The sequence below is a fragment of the Chenopodium album genome, chromosome 7, assembly GCF_948465745.1.
Source record: "Chenopodium album chromosome 7, dcCheAlbu1.1, whole genome shotgun sequence".
NCBI classification, from domain to species: Eukaryota; Viridiplantae; Streptophyta; class Magnoliopsida; order Caryophyllales; family Amaranthaceae; genus Chenopodium; species Chenopodium album.
In genome coordinates, this window is record NC_137840.1 from 67,492,410 (window position 1) to 67,504,731 (window position 12,322).

At 38.6% G+C, this 12,322-nt stretch overlaps 1 protein-coding gene across 2 annotated transcripts; it reads right to left on the reverse strand.

Annotated features, from left to right (window-relative positions):
• Positions 1-1,171: 1,171 nt before the first annotated feature.
• LOC145638159 (carbon catabolite repressor protein 4 homolog 1-like) lies at positions 1,172-11,581 on the reverse strand. 2 transcript variants are annotated; one of them, XM_081689120.1, is made up of 12 exons: positions 11,227-11,581; positions 10,024-10,732; positions 9,757-9,843; positions 9,419-9,502; positions 9,257-9,340; positions 9,094-9,174; positions 8,918-8,971; positions 8,747-8,835; positions 2,911-3,019; positions 2,576-2,723; positions 1,826-1,986; positions 1,172-1,510 (listed from the first exon to the last, which is right to left on the reverse strand). In XM_081689120.1, the coding sequence occupies exons 1-11, from the start codon at positions 11,319-11,321 to the stop codon at positions 1,847-1,849; spliced, it is 1,680 nt and encodes a 559-aa protein (XP_081545246.1). In that variant the 5' UTR covers positions 11,322-11,581; the 3' UTR covers positions 1,172-1,510; positions 1,826-1,846. The 2 variants fall into 2 exon arrangements, with proteins under 2 accessions (XP_081545246.1, XP_081545247.1); XM_081689121.1 differs by lacking the exons at positions 1,172-1,510; positions 1,826-1,986 and having other exon boundaries at positions 2,586-2,740.
• Positions 11,582-12,322: the final 741 nt, after the last annotated feature.

Consider the following 12,322-nt stretch of genomic DNA (forward strand, 5'->3'; position numbering starts at 1 on the left):
TTAGCGTTCTTATATAGAACGCGCTCTCCCCTTTTTCTTTCATTCCCAATCATAAATTTTTGGGAAGTAATTAAACAAATTTCTTTCTTCAAAAATAAATAAATAAATAAATTATTTAAAAAAAAAAACAAAATACTTGCAATTTTATGGTATCTCGTTTTGTATTTTTAATATTTTATTTAGCTACCGCTTGCTTTAACACAATCACATTATACATTTATGCTTACTTGCTTAGGTATTCAATTATTACGGGCGATTGTTGATTAAGAAGGTAAGAATAATGAGAGTATATTTATAAACACAATCTAATGATCAACGTACTAGTGTGTTAAAGGCTTAAAATTTTAGAAAAAAAAGTCTGAATTAATGAAGTATGACATCAATTTGCGTTATTTATTATTAGTTGCACCTGAGAAGCTAAGAGCAACAAAATATACACATCATAAAGTTATGTTGGATTATAGATTTTGGAAATGAGAGACAAAACTATGTAAAATAGAAATTAGAAAACCCATGTAGATTCTTGAAATAAAAGGAATTATTACTTTAACAATTATCTCATTTACTCCATATACAAAATACGGAGTAATATATACTCTGTAAACTATAAAGTACTTTATCATTATTATTAGTTAACTAGCCTTCTGGCCCGTTCCATGCACGAGTTATTACGTAGAATATTTTCATTGTAATGTGTTGCTTATTTGTGTTATATGAGTCATTATTGTTTTATCATACTTTATATATATATATATATATATATATATATATATATATATATAATGTGGACTAATTAGCTCAACTTTTTTTTTTTTTTTACTATTACTTTATTTTAAGTTTAGGAGATGAAACGACTACGACTTTATTTTGGTGTAGTTGAAACGCTTAATTTCCTTACTTAAATTTGCAAGTTACATAATGCATAAAGACATGAACTTTATTTTTTGATAAAGAAGGTGGTATGTGGCATATGAGTGATTTGTAGTGACATGTGGCATATGAGTAATGTGTGGTTTGTGTTTTTAAATACTAAGTATAGAAGATATAGATTACTGTATTTTACAAGTAGATAAGGAGTAAGTTGATTGAATTGAATTTCTTCAAAAAAAAAAAAAAAAAAAAAAAAAAAAAAAAAAAAGTTGATTGAATTGAGCCAATTGACACCTCTAAAAAGTGCAACCAGACTTTTTAAATTAAATTCAACAAAACTTTGAAGGAAGTTGCATCATAAGTTCATAACACAAACACAAAACGAAAATGTTTCACCAATCCGAAATTTCATACTTGCCTTCAACGCCATTTCATTAATTAGCATTGATTGTATAATAACGTGTGCTCTCCTCATTCTCGCCTTTCCCAATTAAAAAAACTTGCGCGTTCCTTCGAAGATGATGGTGGAAGCAATTCAGACTCTCACAACACCATACGCTGTGCCAAAGCTGCTATGGCTGCTATCTGACACAAGTTTACTTCTTCTTCTTCTCTTTCTCTTTCTCTCTCTAAACAGTCTCTGAAAAAAGTAAAGTGAAAATGATTAAGAAGAATACTATCATCTTAGATATCTAGATCTCGTGAGATGATCTTTAAAGAACCAATTGGTTAACATCAGACACCAGATGAATATGTAGTTACTTTAGGATATATACGCCGATGTTCTAAGATCAAAAGTCCATCATTGGCTAGCGGACAACACTACTAAAGCCTTCAATGTTCAATGTGAAACACATGTAATAAAAAAATACATTCATATGGAATCATAACACAACTTTCATAATGTATTTTTTACTAGATGTTTAAGTGCAACTTTACGAGCTACTAAACATACCATCGTGTGCAACTTCCTATTTCACCCAAGAAATGGTCTTGTAATTCGAAAACTTCCCATGAGCGCAATATGGTCTGATGACCAAAAAGGGGAGGGAAGCGCTCTACCCACACTCTCAAATTCAGGGAGCTCCAAGAGGCCTTCGACTTCCAAGCTATCCACTGTAAGAACAAAATATAAAATCAACTAAAACTATTTTCTAAAGCAGAAGTAAATACATGTAGATGAATATATCAGACTGCAGCAATTAATTAAAGTTTAAAGCACGGTGACTTAATGTTATTAATGAAGTTAAAAAAAATGTAGGTAGGTTAGCACATGGCACGCCTTTGGTAGAGTGAGTTTAGAAACCAATGAATAACTAGCGACAGACATGTCAATAAAATCATTCAGCAGCAAATTCTTTGACTAGCAACGTACCAGTCAGTATTACTGCATAGATGTAAAGAATTATGATCATGTGCTCCCAAATGAAAACGTGTACAGTCTAAAGAAAGGTGATGTTTATACTAAAGTGGATTATGAGGTTGTGAAAAGTTAATGACTCTTGAAGAAGATATCAATCTATACCATCAATCCATTGGATAAGGCTCCTGAAAAGAAGATGGCAGGGTCTGGAAGTTTAGGAATCACACAACCTTAGCCCTTCCAAGAATCGAGAAAAGATGACTTTGTAAATAGCAGGAAGGGGAACAAAACAAATTTAGACCTTGGCAAACAATGCGACAAAGGCATAATATGAAAGAATACCTGTGTAAAAGATATAATCCAAGGTGCTACCATAAAAAGGTGTCAAACTGGTGAAAAGAGGCTCCCCTGTTTTAGAATGCTTCATTTTCATCCTTCTTCTTTTGATATCATTGAGAGGCTTGAGAAATGCTGACGCATATGCACTGGCCTGCAATGAAGTACTCACTGTAACAAAATATATTCATAGGTGAAATTTTTTTGGGATAAAGAGAAATGCAGCAGCTAATCAGTACCATCAGGCACAACATAAGTACTACAAAAACGGCATACATACAAGAATTGAGGTATAGTGTCAAAAGTCATAAAAAGATACAAGAATATCAATCTGAAGTTACCAATTTCATTGAATGCTGAAGTTTGAGATGCTGAAATATACATAGTGGATCAGGTGCCTCTGCACATGCAATATCCACCTCATGCTTTGTGAGCAGAACATAAGGATCACTGCAACAACAGATCTTTTTCTAAGAAACAGATCATGAGAAACAATATATTCATGATTGATATAAATGAATTTTGAATTGATCTTTTTCTGATCAATTTAAAATAGTTGTAATAGGTGGAGAGCATGGTAACTAGCTAATTTCCTAACAGCCTAACATCTGATGAGAACTCCAGTTCACAGATAATCTTTCTTTCCTTTTTTTTTTGGTCCACTTGTGCAGTCTTTAAAAAGCTACCAACAAATCATCAAGGTACCATCACAACTTACAACTTCTGCAAGTTAAGTCATCAGTTGAAGACTGACAGATAGCAGGAAGGGCAACTTTATAGGTTTGCAAGCATTAAGTTCAATAACAATCCACTTCATAATTGGAAGCAAGTTGTTCAGTAAAAAGGCAATCATGTGCTAGGAATCAACTCAACCTGTAAAAGATATTCACACACAACCAGAAATTAAAGGAAGAGGAAGGGATAGAATGTATTGATAATCAGCCTAATGCAACCAATACACCTTTCTTTCGAGAGGAAAGGACTCTCCCACAAAGCAAAGCTTATCAAAATTCTTAGCATGATTATTACAACTGATATTCCCTCCTTAAATATACTTAGCCAGCTAAACCCAAACTAAAAGATTCTTTCCTATCCATAACAAACTTCTCATAACAGAATTATAAAAATAATGGACTCTTCTGCCCTTGCAAAATCAGTTACTGATGCTACCCTTGCCATGCTTCTTCCTTGCATAGGTGAATATCACAGGAGGCCTAGAAGGATCTCTAGCAATACCCCCCCCCCCCCCCCAACAAGTTTCACCTTGTCCTCAAGGTGGAATTCTGGCAGCAATATCCTCAAAGGGTTCCCAGGTAGCCTCTAACTCAGGCAGGTGTTGCCACTTGATTAGAACCTCTGCCACAGTCAGGTTGCCATGCTATTTCTGACACCCAACACCGTCTCAGGCAGCACCTCAAGGACCAAGTCAGAGGACAACTGAACAGGTAATGGAGAAGGAACATGACCCTGACCAATCGACTTTTTAAGCTGAGAGCAATGAAAAACAGGGTGAATCCTAGCCCCCTCTGGTAGCAGAAGTTTATAGGCTACCTCCCCTACTCTCTGAAGAATCGGATATGGCCCATAGTATCTCGGAGACAATTTCTCATTAGTCCTTTTACCCACTGAATGCTGACGGTAAGGCTGGAGTTTCAAGAATACCAGATCTCCTACCTCAAAATGTCCCATCCTTCTGCCTTTGTCCTCATAATGGCGCATGGACTCTTGGGCCCTCACCAGATGAAATTTCAAGTCATCCAGCACCGCATCCCGCTCCAATAGCTGATCTTCCACCGATGCCACTGAAGTGTCACCCGAGGAATAACGGACAAGATGGGGAGGGTCCCGACCATACAACACCTTAAAGGGAGTGTAATTTGTAGCTGTGTGGAAAGAAGTGTTGTAGCAGTACTCGGAATCCAGGTGGACCACGACCGTGGTTTTCCATTGGCAAAACAACGAAGATATGCCTCTACCCCCTTATTCACCACCTCCGTTTGCCCGTCCGATTGCGGGTGATATGCTGTACTTCTAGCCAATTGGGAGCCTTGCAGCCGGAAGAGCTCATTCCAGAAAACGCTGAGAAACACCTTATCTCTGACACAATAGTGGAAGGAACACCATGTAAACGCACTACTTCCCGAACAAAGGCTTGGGCTACCATTGGGGCAGTGAAGGGATGCTTGAGGAGAATAAAGTGCCCATACTTCGAGAGTCTGTCAACGACCACTAATATGGTGTCCCAACCGGCTGATTTCGGAAGGCCTTCAATGAAGTCCATCGAGATGTCCTCCCAAACCTTGTCGGGGATGGGGAGAGGTTGCAAAAGTCCCATTGGGCTGACTGTAGAGGCCTTGTTTTGCTGACATGTAAGGCAAGCTTGAACATAGCGGGAAACATCTTTCCGCATTCCCATCCAATACCACTCCGCGGACAGCCTCTGGTAAGTCTTAAAGTCCCCTGCGTGACCCCCCAAAGGAGAATCATGATACTCTCTGAGTAAGGCGGAGGTGAGAACCGAGACCTTGGGAATGACCACTCTCCCTTTGTACTTGAGGACCTCGTTGTCAAGAGTAAACCATCTAGGAACTTTTTCGCCTTTCCTGATGTTGCTGGAAAGTTTGCTAATCAGGGGGTCCTTCTGGATGTGAAGCTGAAAAGTAGCCCATGGCACCCCACAAGAAGACACTAAGGTGGCACACGAAACGGTAGGTACCAATTCCCGAGACAAGGCATCCGCCACAATGTTACTCGAGCCGGGTTATACTGGATATCAAAAGTGTATCCCAATAGTTTACCAACCCACTTTTGATAAGCCTGACCAACCTCCCGTTGTTCTAGCAGGAACTTCAAACTTTTCTGGTCAGTCCGCACAATGAAATGACGTCCCAGCAAGTAGTGGCGCCACTTCTCAACCGCAAACACAATAGCCATTAGCTCTTTTTCATAAATCGGTTTATTCCAAGCACGAGTACCCAATAGCTTGCTAAAATAAGCTATAGGGTGTCCTGACTGAAGAAGCACAACCCCAACTCCCTGACCACAAGCGTCCGTTTCCAAGATGAATGGTTGAGAAAAATCGGGCATAGCGAGAATAGGTTCTTTGGTCATGGCTACCTTGAGAGTGTCAAAGGCATGCGTGGCAGCCTCACTCCACCCAAAGATATCTTTCTTCAACTGGTCAGTTAAAGGACGGGCAAGTTGAGCAAAATTTTTGATGAATTTCCGGTAGTACCCTGTCAACCCCAAGAAACCCCGTAATTCTTTCAAATTCCTTGGCTGCGGCCAAGCCAACATAGCTTGCACTTTGCTCTGGTCCACCTCCACCCCATGACCTGAGATGATGTGACCCAAATATGCCACCCGTTCTTGCCCGAATTCACACTTCTTCTGGTTGGCATATAATTTATGAGATTGCAGTACCCTCAAAACCTCAGTCAAGTGACACTTATGCTCCTCAAAAGTCTTACTATAAACCAGCACATCATAAAAAAAAACAGCACAAATTTACGGAGAAATGGCCTGAAAACCGAGTTCATTAAAGACTGAAAAGTAGCAGGAGCATTTGTTAAGCCGAAGGGCATTACGAGAAATTCGTAATGTCCTTCGTGTGTGCGGAATGCTGTCTTATGCACATCATTTTCCCTGACCCGAATCTGGTGATAACCTGATTTCAGGTCTAATTTAGAAAAAACACAGGCACCAAACAATTCGTCTAACAGTTCATCAATGACGGGGATGGGAAATTTATCAGGCACCGTGCATTTATTTAAGGCCCTATAGTCTACACAGAAACGCCATGACCCATCACGCTTTCTAACCAACAACACGGGACTTGAATAAGGGCTGGAAGAAGGTTGGATAATACCTGCTGTCAGCATGTCTTGAACCAAGCGTTCGATCTCATCCTTTTGGCTCTGTGGGTATCTATAAGGGCGGACACTCACGGGATTAGAGCCCTCCTTTAAGACGATAGCATGTTCGATGGGTCGACGAGGTGGCAGTCCCTCCGGCATGTCAAACACATCTTTGAAATCCTCCAAAAGTTGCTGTAAACCCCGAGGAGTTTCACCCAAGTGGTTGTCCTGCTCCGGTCCTACCAGGTGGTTTAGCTCCACCAAGTATCCCTGTTTCTCCCTCCAAAGTGATTTGATCATGGCTTTGAGTGAGACCCCTGTCCGGCCCAGAGATTGATCATCATTGAGGGTCACTGAGGTGTCGCCCAACTGGAATTTCATCATTTGAGTTTTCCAGTTGGTGGCAATAGTACCCAACTTCTCGAGCCATTGAATGCCCAAGATCAAATCGGAGCTACCCAGAGGAAGTATGAGGAAATCCTCGATTATGGTGACGCCCTGCAGCTCCAACACCACCCCCCTACATAAACCTTCCCCTTGCACCGCCTCGCCGGTGCCTAAGGTCACCGCAAAATTTTTTGAAACCGAGGGGAGTACGCCTAACTTCTGAGAGGACGAGGTGGATATGAAATTGTGTGTCGCGCTGGGGTCAATCATCACCACCATGGGTTGTCCGTTCACCGTTCCGGCCATTCTCATCGTCTTTGGGCTAGTAAGCCCCATCACCGAACTGAGAGAAACACCAGGGGTGGCGTCTCCCAGCGAAACTTCCGCCAGACCACCGTTGGCCTGTGTCTCCACCAAAGAAAATTCCCCGGTGGCCGAGTCACCGGAGTTCTCCCCATCATCATCCTCCTCGACGGTTAAAAGGACACTTAAGCCGCGCTTGAGACAACGGTGGTTGAAGGTCCATTTTTCGTCACAACGAAAACAAAGGCCCTGCTCGCGTTTCTGTTGTAATTCCGACTCCGACAGACGCCTTATCTCTCCGATGGGTTTGGTGGGTAGGCGGTTTGTGTTTGGCTGGGTAGTGGGCGAATTCGAGTGAGCTGGGTTCGTGTTTGAGAGTGGAAGATTCTGGGTTTGGGTAGTGGGGTTAAAACGGGTTGTTGGATATGGGGTTCTCCAAGTGGGCAGGTGTCCAGTAGACTTGGGCCGTGGGCCCAATCGAAGCTTCTCTTCAATTCTCATGGACAGATCCATGGCATGATCCAAAGAGACCGGGTCCAAGATCCGAACCTCAACTTTTATCTCCTCCCTTAACCCATTTATATACTGACCCTTGGCAATCTCCTCTGGCACCCCCTCAATCGGAGCAAGCAGCTCAATAAATCGGCGTCGATAATCCGCCACCGCACCTGTTTGCCGGTGAGCCAGCCACTGCTCATGGAGCGTTCCGGTGGCGGTGGTGCGAAACCTTCTGAGGACCAGCTTCTTCATTGCTTCCCACGTCAACACCGGTTGACGCCTATGCTCCCACTGATACCTGAGCAAGGCGTCGCCCTCAAGCGCGACGATCGCCGCCTCCAACTGGTCGTCAGCCGACAACCTGTAAAAGTGGAAGAAACGCTCCGCACGGAGGATCCATCCGTCAGGGGTTGTTCTGATACCAACTGCTAGGAATCAGCTCAACCTGTAAAAGATATTCACACACAACCAGAAATTAAAGGAAGAGGAAGGGATAGAATGTATTGATAATCAGTCTAATGCAACCAATACACCTTTCTTTCGAGAGGAAAGGACTCTCCCACTAAGCAAAGCTTATCAAAATTCTTAGCATGCTTATTACAACTGATATTCCCTCCTTAAAGATACTTAGCCAGCTAAACCCAAACTAAAAGATTCTTTCCTATCCATAACAAACTTCTCATAACAGAATTATAAAAATAATGGACTCTTCTGCCCTTGCAAAATCAGTTACTGATGCTACCCTTGCCATGCTTCTTCCTTGCATAGGTGAATATCACAGGAGGCCTAGAAGGATCTCTAGCATCATGCAACATCAGCTCATTACTATCTCATAATCAGTTAGGGGTAGCAAACTAGTAGTATCATACAAGCATTTTACAAGCACAATGGAAATTAACTAATTAAGGTTTAGCACAGAAGATGTTTAGAGTTTTAGACCGTTGAAAGGTATGAAAGCATGGATCAAATAATAAGTAGATCAGTATTAGCAACTGCTGGAATGGGCACAGTCAAATATATTAACAAGTACTGTCAGCTAAGACTCTTATACAAACAAGAAAGCCCATTATTCACCATGAAATCCATGTCAGTGAAATTCAATTCGTCCTCATGTTGAATGTAGTTGTCTCACCTTCCAGGAAAAGAGTTCATATCCCCACAGATAAAGAGAGGCATCTTTGAGTCAATAGTCTTTTCTATTTCATTGACAAGATCAGAAACCTTTGCGTACAAAAACATCCTCAAGTCAAGGTTCTGTAAGACAACATCAAATTATAGAGATAATAGCAAAATCTAAACATACCTGGAGTAACTTCACATCTGGGAATCCCTTACCAGCATATATGTGAGTATTAACCTGCGTATTAAGAAAGAAATATCTTGGAAATGCAAAAAATATGGTCATTAACCTAAAATTGAGCATCTAATAATCAAACTGTATCCAACACAATCAATAAATAACAGAAATTCGAGCAGCACCACACAGAGTCTGGAAAAAGATGCAGCACTATCAGCAAAATTGCCCACCACCTCCAATATGACAGCAAGAGCTATGTTGTCCTGAAAACAAAATTTTCTCATTTTTAAGGAAAAAAATCCAAATCGACACGATTTCACGAACAGACAAAATAAGAATATAGACCTTTATCAGTCGAACTCTAGCATAATCCCTCAAGCCTGGTTCCAGTTTTTCCATAAGTGACAATGCAGACTTACTGTACTCAAGCTATAACCAAGGGCGGAAAGATCATAAACATAGCATCCTTACAAGTCCACAAAATCCCCTAGAAAAGGTCAACATTACCTCATAGGACATAACCTCCTTAAATATGTCATTGCGGTAAAACGTGGCACATCCATCAATTGTATAACCACTACCTGTGTAAACCTGGGTAAAATACATAAAATAAAAGACATAAGAATAGCCTAAGGGCCACCCAACACTAACTCTTAAGAAGATGTTATTGACCAGTTGATTCATTGATCATCCCCAGAGTCTAGACATATATTCTTATTCAAACTCAAGAATGCATTTTAGCACATAAGAGTCTAAGAGTAGTCCAATAATATCCTAATGCAGCCAGCCAGAAGCAGAAAAGATGAGTCTTTACCATAACAAGAAGTAAAAACAACAAAAAATACCTCTTTAGTCTTTTTCTTGTAGGCAACAGAATAGCCAAAACTTTCTAGCTCTGGCTTGAAGAAATTCTCAAAGTGATCACTCTGAACCTGCATAAGACACAATATATATATGATAACAATTTTCATCCTTTCCAAGTAATGCATACAAGTAAAGATATTATTCACTTCATACAGTATGACAAATTTTGCAGACATGACTAACACTCTTATCAGTATCAAGCATAAACAAGTAGGATAGCAAATGTCCATGGAAATCTGAGTCATTACCTCTTGAAGGCACAAAATATCTGCATTATACTTTAGCAATTCACGAAGCAGATTTTTTCGGCGGTATTCCCATGTTAGAGCCCATTCAGGACAGTAAGGATATTTGTCCACATAAACATAGATGTCAGACAATATATTATAAGTTAGAACATTGAAATTGCCAGCTTTAGAAACCATGTTAGTCAGGTCATGCTTCTCAGTTTTCGGTGAATCTGGTAGACAAATAAGAGAACGAGACGACAAATTTAGCCTCTGAATGGTAGGGTCTGTCACAGCAAAGGTTTCATCTGCACACACTGCAGCTTCAGATTGGAGTTTAAAACTAAAGCCAACACCATCAGCTGATGGTATTAAAGCATTTGAAGGGCCCAACTTATTAACCCACATCCTCCCTGTTGGTATAACCACTTCTATCTTTTCATCAAACCATGACACCATATCACCAGGTGGCCAAGAATTACATCTATTTAGAGTTCCCCGTGTTTCATTATCCTCGATACAAGCATTGCTAACATTTGCACTATGATGATGCAAATAATGGTTCTTCCATGCATCTCGAAAACACTTGTTTGAGCAGTGATAACTGTGTTTGACAGGCAGTCCATTATTGACACATTCTATACACTGTACAGTTGCAACATCATTGCTGTGTATAGAACAATAACTTATGTCAGCGTGGTCAACGGAATCAGTACCTTGTTCTGGAAACCTGTGTATAGTTAATCGCAGCTTTAGTGACAGTAATAATTTAGCTTTCAAGAAATATACTACCTCCGTTTCATATTATTTGCAACGATATGACATAAAGTAAAGAGGAAAAATGTCTAATCGTTGCAAATAATATGTAACGGAGGTAAAATTCTTTTCAAGTTTTGAGAAACTCTGTAGTTAGTAAACATCTGCTAACTGTGAAAAATAGTTTGTACTACGTACAAAATCATAGGGTATTTGAATTGTAGTTGCTAATGTAGTAAATGAAAGTAATACATTGCTAATGTAATCACAGTACTTCATAAAACATAAATTTGAACTACAATTCAAATACCCTAATTCCCAATACCTTACAAATTTAAACTTTAGATTCAAATTCTGTAAGCAAATAACACAAAATTTCATCCAATTTACAAAAAAAAATTACATCATACAATAATAAACTGATCAAAATTGTTCAATAAAAAGGAAATGGAGATTATTTAAACTAACCGATGAAAGAAAAGAGCATTTCTGGGAACATCAGAACCAGAAGAAATTGGAATCGATTCACAGCGGATCTCTTGTAAAGTTTGAAAATCCTCCATTTTGATGAAATTGGCAACATTAAAATCCAAGAAAAAAGTAGAAATTTTTTTGGCGAAATTAAAATTGTTGCAGAGAAATTTATAGTTGATAACAACATAGAAAGAATTAGGGGTTTTTGATCAAGAAACAAGTTTTGGTGGAAAGTTGCAAATTGCAATTGTTTATAGTTTGGCGGGGAAATGAGGATGAATAGAATGAGAAGTTGAGGACGAGACTGGATTGTTTATTGACAAAGTTGAATTAATCTCACTATTTTCTTTTTTTCTTTTCTTTTTTTTTAAAAAAATTTGACTTAATCAAATAAATACAATTGATATTGACTTGGTTCGAAAACAATTGTTTAGAGTTTATAATCAATTTATTTACTAGTATTAGATTTGTAGAAATCATTAATGGGATTGGTTGTATGGACTTTGTTTTTAAGAAAGCGAATTGAACATATGCTAATTGGATGGATAAAACATACTTTTACTTATTGCTAGTAGTAAAATTATAATTGATCTATATTAGATTTCAAAATTATCTGTTTTAAAAAAAAAAAAATAAAAAAAATAAAAAAAAAAAATTAAAATTATCTATGTCCTCTTTTACATTATCTTTTTATTTCATGTAGCCTTCTATGATGATTTATTGATCTGTTGTAGTTTTGATTTTGATTTTGATTTTTGTTTGGTTCAATTGGCAGTAAGGAGAAATGAGGCATTAATCGACAAAACTTGATTAATGATACTGAAAACAAGCCCATATTGAAGATTAATAAACAAAAATAAACTCAAACAACAATCAAATCATAACATGAGATAAATAAAAACACAAACGCATATAATGAATCAAATAAGATCGTTTGAAATTAGCCAATTAATGAGAATATATACTTAAATAATAGCATAGAAATTAAAACCACAAAAACAAAAGGACATAAATAATATCATCATTGTATAATTATTTGTCATTATACAAAGATCTACATATCTTGTATCTTATCTTTTTGACTTGGTAA

What these genes read in the sequence shown, in the direction of transcription:
- LOC145638159 (XM_081689120.1), bottom strand. Translation starts at nt 11,321, where the DNA reads ATGGAGGATTTTCAAACTTTACAAGAGATCCGCTGTGAATCGATTCCA. An exon ending in ACAAGAAAAAGACTAAAGAG is followed by an intron (nt 9,503 to 9,756) that starts GTATTTTTTGTT and finishes TATTTTACCCAG; the next exon opens with GTTTACACAGGTAGTGGTTA. An exon ending in AGGAGGTTATGTCCTATGAG is followed by an intron (nt 9,341 to 9,418) that starts GTAATGTTGACC and finishes CCTTGGTTATAG; the next exon opens with CTTGAGTACAGTAAGTCTGC.